Source organism: Sus scrofa, chromosome 8 (genome assembly GCF_054392235.1).
Source record: "Sus scrofa isolate SSC_HxYL_T2T_F1_AM1 chromosome 8, Sscrofa_HxYL_maternal_Yorkshire_Landrace_v2.0, whole genome shotgun sequence".
Taxonomy (NCBI): domain Eukaryota; kingdom Metazoa; phylum Chordata; class Mammalia; order Artiodactyla; family Suidae; genus Sus; species Sus scrofa.
In genome coordinates this window covers 138,089,710-138,111,390 of record NC_139390.1, presented here as the reverse complement: position 1 = coordinate 138,111,390, position 21,681 = coordinate 138,089,710, and the positions used below count along the sequence as shown (strand labels likewise).

At 38.4% G+C, this 21,681-nt stretch overlaps 1 protein-coding gene across 3 annotated transcripts in view; it reads right to left on the bottom strand.

Moving 5' to 3' along the window:
* The window catches only part of KLHL8 (kelch like family member 8), a 64,939-nt gene that overhangs the window by 12,100 nt on the left and 31,158 nt on the right, over positions 1–21,681 (bottom strand). For 2 of the 3 annotated variants that reach the window (XM_084973647.1, XM_021101776.2), the window contains exons 3-8: positions 17,310–17,858; positions 15,970–16,156; positions 10,605–10,748; positions 9,287–9,398; positions 1,715–1,883; positions 1,336–1,495 (exon numbers count right to left, since the gene is read on the bottom strand). In XM_084973647.1, coding sequence (XP_084829773.1) covers positions 1,336–1,495; positions 1,715–1,883; positions 9,287–9,398; positions 10,605–10,748; positions 15,970–16,156; positions 17,310–17,858 — 1,321 coding nt within the window. Of the gene's footprint in view, positions 1–1,335; positions 1,496–1,714; positions 1,884–9,286; positions 9,399–10,604; positions 10,749–15,969; positions 16,157–17,309; positions 18,912–21,681 lie in introns of all 3 variants that reach the window. The other variant, XM_021101779.2, reaches the window with a different exon arrangement.

Below are 21,681 nucleotides of genomic sequence, written 5' to 3'. Positions count from 1 at the left end.
GCATATGGAGGTTCCCAGGCTAGGGGTTGAATCGGAGCTGTAGCCCCTGGCCTACGCCAGAGCCACAGCAACGCAGGATCCGAGCCGCAACTGCAAACTACACCACAGCTCACAGCCACGCCAGATCATTAACCCACTGAGCAAGGGCAGGGACCGAACCCGCAACCTCATGGTTCCTAGTCGGATTCGTTAACCACTGCACCACGACGGGAACTCCACCTTGGATTCTTAAAATAATTTTTTTTAATGGCCACACCCAAGGCATTTGGAAGTTCCTAGGCTAGGGGTTGGATGTGAGCTGCAGCTGCATCCTATGCAGCAGCTGCAGCAACGTCAGATCCTTTAACCCACTACGCTGGGCTGGGGATCCACCCCATGCCTCTGCACTGACCCAAGCTGCTGCAGTCGGATCCTTAACCCACTCCTGTATTCTTAAAATAATTCTTAAAAATAGGAATTATTATTTTTATTTCATTGCCCTTTAAAAGTCTTGCTATTGGAAACATGCTGAGTAGACCAGAAATGGCACTGATTATCACTTGGGAACTGTTAGAAATACAGAATCTGGGCCTCTCCTTTGCAATTTAACATATCTCCTTATTATTCACATGCATATTAAACTCTGAGAAAGCACTACCCTCCAATTCTACCATACGTAAATCAAAAAGCAATATAGGAGTTTCCATCGTGGCGCAGTGGAAACGAATCCAACTAGGAACCATGAGGTTTCGGGTTCGATCCCTGGCCTCGCTCAGTGGGTTAAGGATCTGGCATTGCCATGAGCTGTGGTGTAGGTTGCAGACACGGCTCGGATCTGGAGTTGCTGTGGCTGTGGCATAGGCCAGCAGCTGTAGCTCCGACTGGACCCCTAGCCTGGGAACCTCCATGTGCCATGAGTGCGACCCTAAAAAGTAAAAAAAAAAAAAAAAAAAAAAAGCAATATAGAGATACTAATAGCCATTATGCATATACATTACCTACTGGTTTAAGTAGTCAACACAATTTCCTTGAAATGAAAATGAGATAAACATGTCTTACATCTTTAAAGATTTTTAACAAAGCACATTCAATGTTTCCTTACATTAAAAAAACATGTATCTTAAATGTAATCCTCTACTTTAGACATACTTGCTACTCCTTGTAAAAATATGCAGGTAGAGTTTTAAACATGGAAGATGAAAAATGTAAACAAAGAAGCATGAATATGAGCCTTAAGAATTCAAAAGCAGATCTTAGGACTTACTCCACTTGAGCTTAAATGCAACGGAATTTGTGTTACTATGTTGTTTTATGACACTATCATAAAATTGAACTAGAGAAATACCATCCACTCACCAACAACATATAAGCAACCATGGAGCTCACTAACTCCATTGCCTGCTCTTCGCTGACCCATTTCTTTAACTTCTATCCACTTATCCAGGTGTGGATCATATCTCTCCACACTAGAGAGAGAAGCTACTCCATCATTGCCACCTACTGCATAAACGTGGTTCTAAATAAAAAAAACCAAAAAACATGACATTAGATTTTGAACTGATTTATATGGTGTCCTAATGGTAGACCAGAGTGTGCAAGAGAAGAGTACTGCATGAAGTAATCTGGTGTGTAATCAGTATCTGCATATTGGAGATCTGAACACACCAGATCTTTCCTTATTTGGTTAGGAATGCGATGCAATGCAATCCAATGAGCAAGGCGCCACCTCACTTACCACAAGAGCCACAGAGCCAACTCCTCCTCGGGGAGTATTCATTGGTGCTACTGTACTCCACTGATCGGATTCTATGTCGTACCTCTCCACATCGTTGAAGCAAGTGTTGTCATCTAACCCTCCAATTGCATAAATTGGGCCTCCTAAGGAGGCCAAGGCAATTCCTCGCCTGCCAAAACAAGAAAACACACTTCAGCATTCTCATTTGTTTCCAGAAGAAAGTTAGCAAAAAATATTGCTCATGCACCCATTAATCAAAGTCAATGTGGCTTTTCCCCATTATTTTTAGATTTATCAAAGCTTCTGAATAGATGGCTACAGAGTTGCCAAATTGTGCAAGTCTATGTGAACAGTGCCTTCTGGAATTTTATAATGCACAGGTTTCTTTAAACTTAAATGAAATAAAGGAAAGCAAACAAAACTAAACAAAACAAAAAACTATAAATAGAGTCTAAAACAATTAGTAAAACATAGGGTTGTTTGGGAGGTTGATGAATTAAGAGATGGTTTGCCACAGAAGCCAGAAGTCAATCTCACTACTAAGTTCATGTGACTGTAGGTCACATTTTGTTGCAGTGTTTCATTATATCACACAAAAAATAATTTCTATATTACAAGCTTTATATCACATTGCTTTACTTCTAAATGGCGTTTATCTTCCTGGAAAGAAGAGACTTAGTTCATGTTAAAAGCTAATTCAATGTAATGGTGACCAGAAAGCAATTTATTCGATTTCTTAAAAAACACACTGCAGCCATCGAAAGTTGAACTATTCTAAAACTTATCTGTCACTGACTTGGTATGTACTTTGGATAAAGTGGACTGTTAAAACTTCTTCTACCTTGCTTCCTCATCTGTCACCCATTTGAGAAAGGAGTAGACACAGCTGGATAGTAATGAGTCAATACAGGTTATGCCCTAAGAACAGTGACTGGCCCATATTTAGTGCTACACATTATACTGTTATTATTACTGGAGGGAGCTGCTGCCCTACTGAGATTCTGACTCTCAGTTTACCGGAAGAGTGTCCTAGGAAAGAATTCTTAAGGATAATGTTGTCACATTCATTTTGTCTCTAATCTCTTTTCCCTTGAGTATAAAGCAGTGACTTATAAAATACTGTGGTTATAAACATTTTCGGGTGTGGGTGAACACAGGCATGTGCACTCTAGAACATATATCACAGCAGAGGTAAGTGTGCCATATAATTCTCCACACCCCACAACCAAGACTGGAGGACATTATTTCCTCCTCGTCAAAATCGTCTTCTTTTGACTTTTGTGCTATCATACATTTGCGTTTCCATCTACATTACACCTCTGGCTGGCACTTTTTCAGTGCCTTTATTCTGTCACTAAATCATGAGGTTCTCTAAGGCTTCTTATCACCCTATACTCTCTCTGTAGGCGAATTCTTCTTTCCATGAATTTACAATTAATATACATATTTCCGGACATATATCCAACTTCTACTTCAAATCTGTCTGTCTGGATATTCAACCTCAACTTTAATCTGAAATAGAAATTTACTGTCTACCTCCCTGTGGGAGACAGATTTTAAGATATCTTCCTTCACAATATTCACCTTCTGGTTTTACTCCTCTGGTTATGCTACATTATACGGCAAAAGGAGATTACTTGAGTGGGACTAAGCTAATCACACAAGCCCTAGAAAAGCCGGGCTTTTCTCCAGTTGGTAGCAGAAGACAGGAGAAACTCAAAAAAACAAGGTGGAGTCTGCAAGTCGCTGCTTGTTCAAAGATAAAAGGGAACACTTGGAAAGGATCTCAGAGTGACTTCTAGGAGCTGAGAGTGACTCCTGCCTACAGCCAGTTAAAACAAGAAACTCTATCCTGTAATCACAAAGAACTAAATTCTATCAATAACCTAAATGACCTCAGTAGTAGTTTATTCCCCAGAGCCTCCATGAGAAACTACAGTCTCTATCTTGATTTTGGTCCGGTGAGACCCTAAGTGGAAAACTCAACTAAAGCTGATGGACTTCTTAAACCATACAAATGTTTTCTTAGGTCAGTCTCCCAAAGCAATAGAAATAAAAACAAAAATAAACCAATGGGATCTAATCAAATTGACAAAAGCTTCTGCACAGCAAAGGAAACCATTAAAAAACAAACAAAAAACCCCCCCAAAAAGACAACCTACAGAATGGGAGAAAATCTTTGCAAATGATCCAACTGACAAGGGCCTAATCTGCAAAACATACAAACAACTCACACAATTCAACAACAATAAAAAAACAAACAACCCCATCAAAAAATAGGCAGAAGACCTAAAAAGACATTTCTCCAAAAAAGATACATGGATGGCCAGTAGGTACATGGAAAAATGCTCAACATCACTAATTATTGGAGAAATGCAAATCAAAACTACAATGATGTACCACCTCACACTGGTCAGAATGGCCATCCTTAGTAAGTCTACAAATAACAAATGCTAGAGAGGGTGTGGAGGAAAGGGAACCCTCCTACACTGTTGGTGCGAATGTAAATTGGTCATCTTGGCCTCTACCACAGAAAACAGCAAAGTACCTCAGAAAACTAAATACAGAACTACCATATATGATCTAGCAATCCCGCTCCTGGGTATCTATCCGGACAAAACTTTATTCAGGAAGACACACTCATCCATATGTTTACAGCAGCACTATTCACATAGCACAGAAACAACCTAAATGTCCACTGACAGATGAACAGATTACGATGTAGTACATATACACAATGGAATACTACTCAGCCATTAAAAAGAATGAAATAATGCTATTTGCAGGAAATAGAGATTCTCATACTAGGTAAAGTAAGTCACAAAGACAAACAGCGTAAGATATTACTCATGTGGAATCTAAAATACGGCACAAATTAACCTATCTACAAAACAGAAATAGATACACAGAGAACAGACTTGTGGTTGGGGAGAGGGGAGGGGATGGGATGGGGTTAGAAGTTAGTTTGGGGTTAGCAGATGCAAACTATTACATTGAGAATGGTTAAGTAATGAGGGCATACTGTATAGCACAGGGAATTACATCCAATCTCTTGGGATAGACCATGATGGAAGAAAAGGAATGTATAGGGAGTTCCCGTGGTGGCGCAGTGGTTAACGAATCCGACTAGGAACCATGAGGTTTCGGGTTCGATCCCTGCCCTTGTTCAGTGGGTTAATGATCCGGCGTTGCCGTGAGCTGTGGTGTAGGTTGCAGACGCGGCTCGGATCCCGCGTTGCTGTGGCTCTGGTGTAGGCCGGTGGCTACAGCTCCGATTCAACCCCTAGCCTGGGAACCTCCATATGCCGCGGGAGCGGCCCAAGAAATAGCAACAATAACAACAACAACAACAACAAAAAAAAGACAAAAGACAAAAAAAAAAAAAAAAAAAAAAAGAAAAGAAAAGGAATGTATATATGTTTGACTGGGTCACTTTGCTGTAGAGCAGAAACTGGTACACATTATACAGCAACTATACCTTAATTAAAAAAGGAATGCAAAACGGATGGACTTCTGACCTTTGGAACTGTGAGCTAATAAACAGATGTTGTTCTAAGCTGCTAAGTTTGCCATTATTAGTTTCACTGCAACAGAGAACACTCCCCATTACAAGACAAAAAAACTTTTATCCCGTTCACTGTCTTTGTTTTTTCTTAGTGCAGAAAATCACACCACTATCCATACCCCACTGTTTAAGCCAGAAACTAAAGGGTCATCTTGGCCTCTACCTTACTATTCTACCTTCCACATCTAATTATCCTAAAATCTTACTGATTATACTCTTCTGAACTATTTCTCAGGTGTGTCCTCCTTACCTCAACTTCCACCACTTTAGTCCAAGCCACCACTATTTCCTGCTTGAGATATTACAGTAACTCTTTTGGTCTCCCAGACTGTCTTCACTCTGGTCCTCCTCAAATACCATCTCCACGTCATAAGCAAAGGATCTTTGAAAAGAGAAATCTGGCACTGCCAATCCCCTACTATCAAAAACAACACGTGTATGCACGTTTTTCAAAGCCCACCAGATTAAAACATCTTGGCAAACTGCAAGGCCCTTATTTCTTGCCTACTATGTCAACCTTACATCTGGACACCACTCCCTTGATCTCTCAGCCACACTGGACTTCTTTCATGCTCTGCTCTCATTCATCTCCAGATTTTCAAAGACTCTTCATCTCTTTCCATCAACCACCAGTTAACCAGTCTACATTCTTCTATTCCTTCATAGCTTAGGTAATAAAACGGGACTTCATGATGAAGATCTCTACTTTCAAGCATCCTTTACTTACCTTGGTGCTAACACTACTGCCCTGTACTTCCGTCTTTATTTGTATCTTGCCCTTCAGAATGTAAGCTCTATGGAGGTAGGGACCTTGGCTGTCTCATTTGTTGCTATATCCTCAGCACTTGGTATATCTTGCAATGAGCACTTAACCAGTATTAGCTGAATAAGTAAATCAACCGTAGAGATGCTGTGAGGATGATGGGTTTCAATAAAACCATAGCCTGAATGAACAGCAGTATCCACGTTAGTGAAAAGGTGGGGGGAAAAAAGGGGAAAAAATAAAACCAGATATTTAACATGTGACTATTATCTTCGAATGCACCAAAAGAATGATTGGGGGGGATACAAAAATAACATGAGAAAACGACTGCAGTTCTATTTTTTTTTTTTTTAATACAGTTGGAAAGCTACTGTAGTGCTCAGGGCACCGTTTAAAAGATTAATGAAATTCAACCCTATTTTGCTAGAGAAGTTTCACTCAATTCTTGGGTAAAAATTGCTTAGCGTGGAAGTTCCCATCGTGGCTCAGTGGAAACGAATCCGACTAGCATCCAGGAAGACACAGGTTCAAACCCTGGCCTTGCTCAGTGGGTTAAGGATCCAGCTTTGCCATGAGCTATGGTGTAGATCTCAGACACAGTTCAGATCTGGCATTGCTGTGGCTGTGGTATAGGCTGGCAGCTACAGCTCCAATTTGACTCGTAGCCTGGGAACCTCCATATGCCGCGAGTGCAGCCCTTAAAAAAAAAAAAAAAAAAAAAATTGCTTAGCATGATAAGAAGACAAAGATATAAAGATTTAAAATGTGCTTTGGGATTTCTCTTCCATTTTAATGCATGTGTTAGAATTAAAACTATTTGTGTTACCATGTAGCAAATCAATCCCTATTAAAGTATTAAAATGGTAGGTAAAATAGTAAAATTAAAATAGTAAAATAGTAGGTAAGTAGGATATTTTAAGACCATTTTTCTCGCTAAGATTCTTTCCCCTCATGAGAAAAAAGCTAAAAATCTCTTCTCAGAACTCCACATTTCCATCTAATCTTTCATACTTTTCTCACACAAGAAAACCCAGTTAAATACATTATGCCTAACTAATCAAGACAGAAAATTAGATGACAATATATCCCCACAGGCAGTTCAATTTAAAATTGCTGTATCAAGCCATAGTGTATTTTGTAATTCATTTTAGCAGCTTGAATCAGAATGGTAAACAATAAAAGTTTTCAAATGGAAAAAATAAAAATAAAATCGCTCACTTTGGTAACAAGTAGTTTTTAACTCTTATGGAATGTTGCTACAGTTTGCAAACTATACAAGCCACAATATTTAAAATTATTTTTGTTAGTTTGGGTTTGTTAGTTTTTAATAAAACTGTAATAAAGGTTTTTGACTTTTGTTCTTTATACAAAGTTACTCTTAAGCAGTATTTTCAATATCTATTCAGATAGACTTTTTTCTTTCCTCTATTATATTTTCACTCTGAAACAAAGCAGAATTATTCTAATATCTAGGTTTATATAAATTAGGCTCAGTCTCACCCTAAATGCTGAATTTCCTTCCTTCTAAAGCACCACAAATTTCTTAAAATATCTAGATACTCCCTCACATCCTGTCTCTATACCAAATCCCTTCAACAGTCTTATATACATGGTTTTCAGATCTCTTACTAATCTATTAGCCCTTATCTAACACGCATCCCACTATTTACTCTCACATGTATAACCATTTTTGTGTCCCTTCACATGCCACAATTATTTTCAAATTATAAATATATAGCACCCTGTCAACATTTTATGTTCACTATAAAAAATCCACTCAGTATTTTATTCCCATCCTCCATCTAATGTCACACATCCTAGTTTGAGACCCAGCTGCAGTTACGGACAGATGAGCACAAAATACAGTACAAACTCCATCTCCCTTGTTCTCAAGGCTTCACTTCTCTTAATGCAGCAACTATGTTATTTTCACTTCTTTTTCCTGTTATTTTTAAGAGCTGTGCTTCATATTGGTTCAGGTGCTTTTTTCCATATGAAACATAAACACACACACTAATCTGACTTCCCACCATGCTGCAGTGGTGTCATTCATTTTTAAAATAAGTAAGGCAGGTTTTAACCTGTTTAACTGAAATATTTTTCCGTTTTGCCTACAGATCTAGAGTATGTTTGGTCTACAGTGCTTTTGAATAATGATTTGGTCATAAGATATTAGCTATCCTTCTATCTTAAGATATCTCGAAGTTTGGTATTCAAGGCTTGTCAGCATTTTCTAAATCGTGTTACTAAAAATCTCTCCTCCTCTAAAGAGACTGACTCATTTATCAACATATATTTCAATTTATTATAGATGAAAAACAGGAATATTAATGCTTAAAATGGTAAAAATGAATTGAAATTGAGGAACATTTTCTTGAGATGTTAGAATACACGTGCCCTGACCCTAAGGCCAGTGTCTTATCTAATCGGGAAACACTAGAGACATTTCCACTAAGATCAGGAATAAGACAAAAACACCTACTATCTCAGTTTCCGTTATATTAGATTACTAGCCAATATAATCAGAGCAGAAAGATCAATCAAAAGCATAAGAATGTGTAGAAAAATTGGCAAAAGTCGAATAAGGTCTATAGGTTAATTAAGAGCATTGTACTGATACTAATTTCCTAGTTTCAGCAATTGTAGTAAGCTGGCGTAGGATGGCAACATTACGGGAGCTGGGTGGAATATACAGCAGGACTTCCCTATTTTGGCACGACTGATATCTGGAGCCAGGTAATTCTTTGCTGTGGGGCTGTGGGAGAGCAGGGTTCTTGTACATTACATGATCTTTAGCAGCATCCCTGGCCTCTCCAACTAGATATCAGCAGCACCTCCTCCAACCTTCTTGCCCCTAAGCTATGACAACAAAATGTCTCCAGACATTGCCAAGTGTTCCACAGAGGGAACCAAACCATCTTCATTTGAAAACCACTAATAAACAGGGACTCAACTATTTTTGAAACTTTTCTGAAAATCTCAAACTTTAAAGTAAAAATAATACATGCTAAGATCTAAGTCAAAACCATCACCATCATTATTATACTCAAAGACTAGATGCCACTCTTAATGCTCTGGAAAATTTAAGAAGTTATAACAAAGCAACGCAGTGGATGCTTTAAAAAATATGCTTAAGAAGGTATTTAAAATTTCTAAATATGTAAAAAGTGAAAAGCAGCCTTCTCAATTACAGGAAGCTTTATTTTCCACCACCAAATCAAAACAGACGTCCATGCCGATCTACCTCTTCGTGTTCATTGATGCCTTCATCATCCATTTGTTAGTGAGAGGATCGAACATCTCCATGCTACCTAAATGTTCATTTCCGTCATGTCCACCCACCGCATACACTTTACCTGCCAAGGAGAGAAGCACTTTCATTTGATTCCGCATCAAGAAATGTTCATGTAATCAATGCATAGTTAAAACAGCATGATTCCCATACAATGAGTATATAACTAAAACAGCATGGTAAATTAATTTCCAGCAACTTTTCTTCTACTGCACATTATGATCAAGGTCACTTCGGTGGTCCAATGAAAATAAATGTAAGCTTCTACTTAATAAAATCACTGATACATGCTGTTTTACAAAAGGTTACTCAAGTGCTCAAAAAATATCCCACCATTAAGTTTCCCAACTTTTTATTACTTAGTAGATGAAATCACTAATCACCCTTTCAAAGAATGTTTAATAAAATGAAAAAAGCTCTTATATAATGAAAGTATAAAGCTCTTAGTGCAATATATCAAACTTTTTCTAAATGAAATAAAAATTGGAACTATCACATATTAAAATGTTAATAACTATTTTGAAGTGTTTCGGTTACAGATGATTTTTATTTTCTATAAAAATGTTTTCATATTTACTCCTGAAAACATTTATACTTTTATTATAATCAGAAGAAAAGTGACTTTTTAAAGTCTACTAACAATTTATCATGGTACTGCAATTAATTCATTTTGAGTAACCAGTAAAAAAAAGCCAAACAAACCCTCATTTCAATAATAATAATTAGATAGGTATAGAAAAAAGCTGATATATATGTTATTTGGGCTCAATAAACATTTTTCTTTAGTTTGGGCCTTTTGTAAATATGACTCAGAACAGTAGTTCGCTGGGTACTTTTTCTTTTTTGGCCACCCCTTGGCATATGGAGTTCCCAGGCCAAGGATCAGATCTGAGCCACACCTGCTACCCATGCCACAGCCGGGGCAATGCAGGATCCTTTAACCCACCCACTGTGCCAGGCTGGGGACTGAACCAGCACCCTGGTATGGCAGAGACCCTGCCAATTCCGTTGCATCATAGGAGGAACTCCAGAACAGTTTTAACTCCTCTTTCCCTAATACTCCTGTTAAGTTATTTACATGCAAGAAGTTGTACATTGAGCATCTATGGACATAAAGCAAGTAAATATTCACCATCCAAGTAACTTACTGATATACTGAAACGTGTTTTAGGATATAGGAATTTTCTTATAGGAAGGAATTCTCAAAGTTAAAATATCTAAAAAGAGCACTGTTATCATGTGATGTGATTTAACACGAGAGCAGACCCACCTTCCACTGAGATTACACCCACGTGTCGCCTTCGACTATTCATTTCTGGTCCAAAGAACCAACTGTTTTTGTTGATAGAATAGCATTCAATACTGCGAAAGGGGTCACCTGATCCACCTCGACCACCTACACAAAATAGCACACCTAAAGGTAAAGCCACAAAATAGAGGTTAAAATCACAGCCCCCGATTAAAAAAAAAAAAAAAAAAAAAGTGGAAAAAACTTCAATAAAAGTCAAACTTTTGATGAACAGCAAAAAAAAAAAAAAAAAAAAAAAAAAAAACCCAAGTTATTTGGATAGCAATTAACATTGTACTACTAAAAATTTAATTTTCTCCCCTTCATCGGAACTTCTCAAAGAACTGGACACATCAGTTTGTCTCTGCTTGCTAATATCCCACTACAATGGATGAGATCCTCATGCACTCCGTAAAACTGCCCTTGCCACAGTCATGATAAAAAACCTAATGAACTCATAATGTTAATCTGATTCAACACAATCACAACATTTGTATGGATGATTATCACAGTCATTTTTTTTTAAGGGCTGCACCTGCAGCATATGGAGGTTCCCAGACTAGGGGTCAAAGGGGAGCTGCAGCAACGCCCAGATCCGAGCCGCATCTGCAACCTACACAGCAGCTTGGGGCAATGCCAGATCCTTGACCCACTGAATGAGGCCAGGGATGGAAACTGCATCCTCGTGGATGGACTGGTGTCAGGTTTGTACCCTGCAGAGCCACAATAGAAACTCTTTAAAAAAAAAAAAAAAAAGAAAGAAATTGCTGCACTCTCTTGATTTCCATAATATCAAAGCCTCTTTTTATCTCCATTTCTCTCTTTCCTGTGTTTTTTAAGCTTTATTCTTAGCCTATTTCTCACATACTTCATGCTCATACAAGAAAAGTTCAATCCTTTACTTAAAATTCCATCTGTAACATAATGCCCCACAATCTACATTTCTAAGCCACATTTCCACTTGATGTCCCATAGGCCCCTCAAACCCAAGAGGTTCAAAGGGATCTCCCTTCCTCACCTACCTGAACAAGCGGCCTCCCCACCTAAGTTGTCCCTTTCTCTTGTTGGTCCCGCTGCCACTGCATTAGTGCAGACCCTCATCAGCTACTACTGCAAACTCCTGTTCTCTCTTACCACTTAATACTCTCTTTGCTTTCAGGTGGTCAACAGAATCATCTAAAAGGCTCTTCAACAGCTTTTCATTATCTTTATCAGTAGTTCTTAAAATTTTTACTGAATGCCACTAAATTGTATATTTAAAAACAGTTAAAATCTGGAGTTCCCGTCGTGGCGCAGCTGAAACAAATCTGCCTAGGAACCATGAGGTTAGGTTGTGGGTTCAATTCTTGGCCTCACTCAGTGGGTCAAGGATCTGGCATTCCCATGAGCTATGGTGTAGGTCACAGACGTGGCTTGGATCTGGCGTTGCTGTGGCGTAGGCCAGCAGCAACAGCTTCAATTCAACCCCTAGCCTACAAATAACCATAGGCTGTGGGTGCGCGGCCCTAAAAGGACAAAAGACAAAAATAAATAAATAAATAATAAAAACGGTTAAAACGGCAAATTTTTTTTGGTCTTCTTTATTTTTAGGGCCACACCCGCGGCATATGGAGGTTCCCAAGCTAAGGGTAGAATGAGAGCTGCAGCTGCCGGCCTACACCACAGTCACAGCAACTGCGGGATCCGACCCGCATCTGTGACCTACACCAGAGCTCACAGCAACACCAGATCCTTAATCGACTGAGCAAGGCCAGGGATGGAACCTGTGTCCTCATGGATGCTAGCCAGATTTGTTTCCGCTGAGCCACGATGGGAACTCCAGCAATTTTTATATTATATATTTCACCACAATTTTTTAAAAAAATCAAAATTTTAATCTGATTCAGAAACTAAACCACAGATTGCTGGGCCTGGCCATCTCCCCACCTCCCACCCCAACCCTGAGAGTTTCTGATTCAGCAGGTTTGAGGAAGGTCCAAAAGTCTGCACTTCTGAGAAGTTCCAAGCGAATGCTGCTGGTGAAGAGGCCACCGCTTGCTTCACACTGGAAGCACCACTGCTCTACAAGATAAAGCCTCAGTACAACAAGACCTTGCAGCCAAGGCCCTGTCTTCCTCTTTCTCTTTAACGTTCAAGCTCCTGCAACACGCATATCGTGGTCATCTTCAATGTTCTTACAGCAACTTCTGGTAATTATCATTCACTTAATACACAATATTGCAATAATCTATTATGTTATCATAGAGTCTAAGATATCATAGAGTCATAGAGTCTTAGTCATAGAGTCTGAGATTAAGACAGTGTGTTAAGCGTTTATGAATAAAGACTAGCCCAGTGCCTGGCATGTACTAAGCTGTCAATAAATGTAAAATGTAACTAGCAACCAGAAAAGCACCTATTTATTATTCAAAATTAAGACTGGGTGTTACTTTTCCTATAAAACCTTTCCTGTCCCTTCCAAAGTAAAAATAACCACTTCGTTCCTTTTTTTTTTTTTTTTGAGCGTTTATAAACGTTTCATTAACATTTAAAGATAATAGCTTTCGAATCTTGCATAAGCTTTTTGAGAATACAAAAAAATGCAGAAGTCTTCTGTTTTATATAACTTTGATACTGCAACCAAACACAGATGATAGGTGAGCAGACATTGACAAGTTATCTCACTTAGAATCACTCTTGTTTTTGCTTCCTACTAAATCTTGTGATTGCATTAAAACACCTGTAACACTTCATTGAATCTATTCTTGGAGTTCCCGTTGTGGCTCAGCAGAAACGAACCTGACTAGTATCCATGAGGATGCAGCTCAATCCCTGGCCTCGTTAAATAGGTCAGGGATCCGGCGTTGCCGTGAGCTGTGGTGTATGTCACAGATGCAGCTCAAATCCCCTGCTGCTGTGGTTGCGTAGGCCAGCACCTGTAGCTGATTTGAACCCTAGCCTGGGGACTTCCATATGCCACAAGTTCGAACATTAAAAATAAAAAAAGGAAGAATTTACTTATTCTTGTGTCTATTTCCTTAGACCAGACCCAAAGCTCTCTCAAAACAGGTCTAGCTACACTCTATTTATGTTTGCATTTCTAATGCCTAAGCCATAACATGGCACATAGCAGGCACTTAATAGATGCTTGTTGGAGTTCCCTTGTGGCGCAGCAGGTAACATATCCTGTGTTATCACTGCAGTGGCCTGGATTCGACCCCTGGCATGAGAACTTGCACATACCACAAGTGTGGCAAAAAATAAAAAAAGTTTCTTGAATGATTGCATGAATGAGTGACTAGAACTGGTTGTGCTATCTTTTCCAACTACTTCAATATTTTAAGCCAAAGAAATTTAAAGTTGGAAGAGACATTAAAGATCATTCAGGAGTTCCCATCGTGGCTCAGTGGAAACAAATCTAACATCCATGAGGACACAGGTCCAATGCCTGGCCTTGCTCAGTGGGTTAAGAATACGGCATTGCCATAAGCTGTGGGGTAGGTCGCAGATGGGGCTCCGTTCTGGTGTTGCTGTAGGCTGGCGGCTACAGCTCCAATTTGACCCCTAGCCTGGGAACTTTCATATGACCTGGGTGTGGCCGTAAAAAGACAACAACAACAACAAAAAAAATCATTCAATCAAAATTATTAATAAATAAACTGAGGCTTTCAGAGACTAAATCTGAAATGTTTAATGGCACAGCTGGAATTAAAAATCCAAGAATTATTGATCAGGTTTTATTTAAGTGGACACTAACTAGTATTTCAGCTATATAGGTCACCTAAGAATATGACATGGAAGAAAAAAAAATTTAAATGAATTTAAAAGATCAGGATGCAAATCCTTTCTCTACAGTCCTGTTGTAGCCCTGGGCATTCTTTTACCCTGATTCTTAATTTCCTCATCCATAAAATGGATTAACACCCTCTTTCTCATAATGAGGATCAAATCCTTCACTAAAACCTGCTTTAAAAAAGTTCTTACTATCATGTAAGAGATCAGGTATTTATGGGTCTAGCATATGTTGGGCACATAACCAGGACTCCCAAGACATGTGAATTCAAATCTGAAACTGAAGAATTAAATGACTTCCTGTAACAGGATTCATAACTTTAAAAAATCTACACTTCAAAAACAATTTACTTGATATCAACCTATAAAAAAAGGAAAATAAGCAGTTCTTTTCATGTAAACTAATTATTTAGAACTATTTCTTCATAGGCAGATCTATGACATTTATTTATTTATTTATTTTTGCCTTTTTGCTATTTCTTTGGGCCGCTCCCGCGGCATATGGAGGTTCCCAGGCTAGGGGTCGAATCAGAGCTGTAGCCACTGGCCTACGCCAGAGCCACAGCAACGCGGGATCCAAGCCACGTCTGCAACCTACACCACAGCTCACGGCAACGCCGGATCGTTAACCCACTGAGCAAGGGCAGGGACCAAACCTGCAACCTCATGGTTCCTAGTCGGATTCGTTAACCACTGCACCACGACGGGAACTCCAGATCTATGACATTTAAACTTCATATTATCTAGATAAAATCTCACCGTCATAATCAAGTATTGCCTTCTGTTTGTTTTTAGGCTATTTCATGCATCTCTTTATTTCATAACTATATCAAGTAGCAGAAAATGTACAGAAAATCTCTGTTCAGAGGACCGATTCGTGAATTCATAGACCTCATTTACTTTACCTTATTGCACAAATATATTCTTTATATTTATAAAAAGTAATATAAGTGAGCATAAACTATTTTCTCAGGAAAATATAAAGTCTGAATATTGTAGCAAATAAAGGCAAAACTGCATGGCTTCATCAAACGCGAGAGCTTTATTCTCAGAGTCTAACATGGTCTGTTATACTAATGTTAGATGTATTTAGTACCTTTCTTTTGACCTGATAAAAGGCAAAAACAAATATTTAAATACACAATATGTGCCAAACTCAATGCCTGGCACTAGGGATATAAACCTATTAAGATACTTACCTGTCTTTGAAGGGCTCAAAGTATGTCAAATCAATTGCAATCCAACACAGTAAAATAAGTGCAAAGCAAATGCTCTAAAAACACAAGTGACAGAAATTCTGCCTAGAAGAATAAAAAAGATCCCCAAAGAAGAAATATTTCAGAAGGCTCTTCAGAGTGTATAGGTTTTATTGTGGCTTTTAAAAAAAACTGGCTTATTGGTAAAACTATCTGAAATCTGTACAGTAAGAATTCATATAGAACCTTATTTACCCATTAGTCACTTTAAGACAATCAGATACTAATCATCTTACAATTAGGTTTGGGGATACAGAACCAGCCCTTAAATCCAACAAAACTCTTTCCAGCAGAGTTGATAAAATGAGTAATTTAATTACCGGCAGTCTGCTTCCTTGGGGTAGTGCGAATGGAGTATTCAAAGTCAGGTACTGCTCTGCTACTCAAGTGAAGGTGGTAATTTCTTGCTTCATCCAGTAAATCTCTACACTTTAGATTCTGCTTGACAATCTGTTCTTTTGCTACAACACCCATAAGAAAATCAACTGGCAACAGCGGCAAACGAACCTAAAATCATGAGTAGTTGCAAATATGAAATTTAAGTTGCAATTGGATAGCTCATTCTCTACTTTCACTGCAGCATGTTCTCTTTTTAAAACGCATTTAACTTTCTAATATGTGAATGAAGTTCAGTGTATGAAGTTCCAAAGCAATTTCCAGGATTGGTCTACACTAAAGAAATGAGATTATATGTTAAATATAGATTTTTAAGTAGACTGGATAAAATAATTCCATTGTCTTCATTCAAGTTACTCACTTCCAAAAATGGTACCATTACAATCACAAGGCCTTCCGTTGTTAAAGAAAAGGCACAATCGAAACACAATCACAGCACTGTGTCTTTTGCCTTTTAAAGCTAAAATCAAACATATGGAAATGTGACATATTTCTTACACACACACACACACACACACACACGTTTATTCAGGGATGCAGAATAATATTCAGTAGAGGCACTCACCATTCTTCTCTTAAAGATGTATTGATTTTCTAGTGAATTAAAGGGATGATCAAACCACATACTGTGATTTTGAGTTAAAAGCATACACACACAAGGAAGATACAGATCCAAGATAATAAAACTTTCTGGTTTTGTTGACAAACTTATTTTTCAAAATAATTCTAAGGCCTATTTGTTATCTCCCTGACCAAAAAACCCCTGTTAACTGTAAGAACAAACAAGTGATTTTAAAGGAGACATACTACATTAGTTCTGAGGTTACAGAAGTAAAACCAAGGTGAGGGAAAAAAACACCGAAGCGATGCCTTACAGCGCCTTCCAGAACAAACCTATATGCATTAGGAATAAAGCTTCTTTCATGAGCAAAGTAATCTAGTAAGTGTAGAAACTATTGTGAAACAACAGCTATAAATTAATTTAGAGCTGTTTCCTCAGAACATCTTAGCATAAATAAAATATTCATTACTACCGTCACAAAGGGATTTTTGAAACATTCACGTTAAAAAGCAGGTAATGGTATTTCTAATTCAAATATCACACATTCAGACTTATCCTTAAATGGTATAGTAAGTAGGAAAGAAAGCCATTTTCACATTGTATTACATCCATGGATAATCTACACCTCTCATAATAAATGGGTCAGGCTGATTTGCTGCCATAGCATTTTGTTTCTGTACACGATCTTATTTCAGCCCCTACCTGTGCAAGTGTTTCATCCAGCCATTTGGAATGATGCTGAGGATTGGCAAGAAGCCACTTGATGGCTGCACTATAGACCTGCTTTTCATCCTCAATATTGAGATCACTGGAGGACAAGAGCTTATGGAGATGCTGGGGTGACACACTTACGAAGTCTTCACACTCCACCACTTCAGTAAAATGCTCACAGGCATACTGATCCGCCATGTCCATCAAGTCTATTCGGTTGTGACTTTCTGCAAAGGCTCTTACTGCTAGACAATTGGAGGGATGAAAATGTAACTTCATGTATTCGCAACAAGCTCTAGCTACCAGCTCAACCTGTAGAATGCAGGCTGCATATAAGAGAGGCTGGACGTTGTCAACAGTCAAAGTGAGCCGTGAAGAATAGACAAACTTTACCAAGTCTTCTATGGCATCACCATCAAAATCTCTGATCTCAATCAGTGTTTGCTTGGCTTCAGCCATTTCAGAGAGAAACATGGCTCTGAAGTAGGGAATAACACAAGCCAATGCCAGTTTGTGACAAGAGATTAGCTTTGAGCCAACCTGTTCAAAACAAAACAAGACTCAGTTGAATGTGAAAATCAGTGGGACAAACACTCCAGACAAGCTTAGTGCATTTTTTAAATAATGTAATCCTTTGATCACTTACTTTCAGTCTAGGCCAATTTCTTAAAGTCAGGCAATATTCTTCCAAATTAGAATCAAATCTTTTAGATACATATCTATAAGGTATATACCATAAACTATGATTTTTCTATATAATCTCCCATTTCAAAAGCATTTTGTGAATTAAAGAGAATAACAGCAAACATCACCTAAAATACTATGGATCAGGCACTATACTTTTTTTGGTCTATGAGTCTCTTCTTTTTAAAAATGTTTTTCCAGTTTTATTGACATAGAATGTTGTATAAGTTTAAGACATACAACATAATGATTTGATATATATATATATATATATAGTGAAATGATTACCACAGTAAGTTTTAGTAAAGTATTCATTACCTTATATAATTATAAATGTTCTGCTCTTTTTGATGAGAACTTCTAAGATCTATTCTTTTAGGAACTTTTTTTCTCTTTTTTGCTTTTTAGGGCCGCACCTGTGGCATATGGAAATTGCCAGGCTAGGGGTCGAAACAGAGCTACAGCTGCCAGCCTACACCATAGCCATACCAGATTCAAGCCATGTCAGCAACATACACCCCAGCTCAGAGCAATGCCGGATCCTTGACCCACTGAGCAAGGCCAGGGATCGAACCCACATCCTCATGGATACTAGTCAGGTGTGTTACTGCGGAGCCACAACCGGAACTCCACAACTTTCAAATATATAATATGCAATATCATTAACTACAGTCATCCTGTCAGGCTCTAATCTAAGTGTTTCATATATTAAATCTTTTAATTGTCCCAATTTCCCTACAAGTAGGTAGTTACTACTACTATCCACCATTTATCAGTGAGAAAAGTGAAGCAGAGTAAACAAATGAATAGTTAGTAGAATTGAAGGATGAGGATCCAGTCTTGTCACTGCTGTGGCTTGGGTCACTGCCATGGTTCAGGTTCAATCCTTAGCTCAGGAATTTCTGCATGCTGCAAGCACAGCCAAAATAAATTTAGTATTTACTATGAGCTTAACTCAAGTGTCCTATTTAGATTATTTCAAATGGGGAGTTCCCATGTGGCTCAGTGGTAACGAACCCGACTAGTATCATGAGGATGTGGGTTCCATCCCTGGCCTTGTTCCCATATTGCTGTGAGCTGTGGTGTAGGTTGAAGACACCGCTTAGATTCTGTGTGGTTGTGACTCTGGCAGAGGCTGGAAGCTGCAGCTCCAATTAAAACCCTAACCTAGGAACTTCCATATACCGCATGTGCAGCCCTAAAAAAAGCAAAATAAATAAATACATTTGAAATTATATTTTATAGAAAAGTAATAAAGAAACACTGAAATCTCACTGTAATTGATGAAAATGTAATGGAGTATTTGTAAATTGTTATTATTTTCACCTCGTCAGTTGAAAGCTTGACAGCAAATAATTACACAACTTAAAGAGTCTTGGGCATGCTTATTACAATCCTATAAATACTCGTGTTAAAAAAAAGCATGCACTTTCAAAAAAAGATAACTATGATTGAAACATATTCAGCGGTGGTTTCAAGAGATGATGCAAGAGACTGTCCTCCTCTAATATCTCCATCAACGTCTTCAGGTAAAACTAACGGTGGTCTTTACCAAGGACAATGACACTGCACAAAACGTAAATAAAAGCACCTTTGTAGATGCTACTTTTGTTGGTCTATGACATATAATCTGAGCATTACGAGTGCTATGCAATACTCCTTGCGAGACAATTTCCCTCTGCCCTTTCCCCTACCAAACTGCTGCCCTTAAGCATCTTCCCTCATTTGTAATTTCAGAGCTGCCACTAGGTATACTGCTGAAGAACATTTTCACAAATAAATGTAATACTATATAAGCAAGTTTTACCTCTCCCTAGAATGATCTCAATATATAATCTCCAATGTGAAGCCTTCCCAGTCACTCTCAGACATAATTAATAGAACCTCTGCTATGTTTCCACAAAAATATCATAAAATGACAGTCACTACATTGTATTATAGTTAGCTGTATATGTGTCCATCTCTGGCTAAATTTCAAATTCCCTCAAGGCAAGTACAGCATACTATTCAGATTTATTTACACTCTTCATGTACTAGGGTAAGACCTTAGTAAATATCTGTCATTAAATCAACTTGTTGTTTCCAATATAGGTGCTCACTGTGGAATTTAAAAACCTATTAATGGGAGTTCCCGTCAAGGCTCAGCGGTTAACGAATCCTTCCGACTAGGAACCATGAGGTTGCGGGTTCGGTCCCTGCCCTTGCTCAGTGGGTTAAAGATCCAGCGTTGCCGTGAGCTGTGGTGTAGGTCGCAGACGTGGCTCGGATTCCACTGTGGCTCTGGTGTAGGCCAGCAGCGACAGCTCCAATTAGACCCTTACCCTGGGAACCTCCATATGCCGCAGGAGCGGCCCTAGAAAAGGCAAAAAGACAAAAAAAAAAAACCCAAAAAACCTATTAATGGCCTTACATATGAACAATAAAAGTAATTTTGATAATTATCTTTCTAAAATATTGGTCCTAAAAGGAACAATGATCAAAGGAAACATACTGACAGAAAAAAGGAGATGAATATTCAAAGTACAGTCCTCAAGATTATATGAGAGTAAAAACTGAGGTTTATGTTGGACGCTCTTATAAACTACCCCAAATCCTAACTGGTTTAGTTGTTCTATGATAGTTATAAATTCTGAAAGTTTAAGAAATGTTGAATTTGGGAGTTCCCGTCATGGCTCAGGGGTTAATGAACCCAAATGGTGTCCATGAGGACACGGGTTCAATCCCTGGCCTTGCTCAATGGGTTAAGGATCCGGCGTTGCCGTTAGACATGGCTCAGGTCCCGCACTGTTGTTTCTCTGGCACAGGCTGGTGTCCTGGGTGTCCTGACCCCTGTCCTGGGAACCTCCATGTACCACAGGTATGGTCCTAAAAAAAGACACATGAAAAAAGAAAAGAAATGTTGAATTAGAATTAAAAAACAAATCCATGAATTCCTATTGTTCAGCAGGTTAAGAACGCGACGAATATCCAAAAGGATACAGGTTCGATCCCTGGCCTCTCTCAGTGGGTTGAGTTAAGGTGGGTTAAGGCCTCACTCAGTGGGTTGAGTCAGTGTTGTTATAAGCTCCAGCTTGGATGTGATGTGGCTGTGGCTATGGCATAGACCGGCAGCTATGTCTCCAATTCAACCCCTAGCCTGAGACCCTCCATATGCTGCAAGGCAGCCCTAAAAATGGACAGAAAAACAAATCCAGTTACAGACGTGCTAAAAGATTAAGTTATAATTCTTTCTAAGGATCGGAACAAGAATATACCTTGGCAGGTATTTTGGTACCTGTGGAACAACAGTAGTAGTACACATAATGATTCTAACAGCTGATTATTTACTATTATGTATTAGGCACCGTTATAAGGACTTCGTATGTTATTAATTCATTTATTCCTCACAAATCCTAAGTGTCATCATAATTTTACAGTTTGAAAAATAAAAATGATAGTCCCTTTAAATGAGTGAAGTTTCTTAATTCTAAATGACCTATGTTACTGCTTTAAACATAGCATTTTGGGGCTTTCATCATCGAGTTTTCTGAAGTTTTCATTTCAACCTACTGCTGAAGTTAACCAATAAAAAAAGAAAAGTTAGGAGATTAGTTATTATCACTTGCCTTAAATGGCTGTATCCTTATTTTTCACTTAAGTTTATATGCAGTAGCTAGTAAAAATTATTCTAAAATCCAAT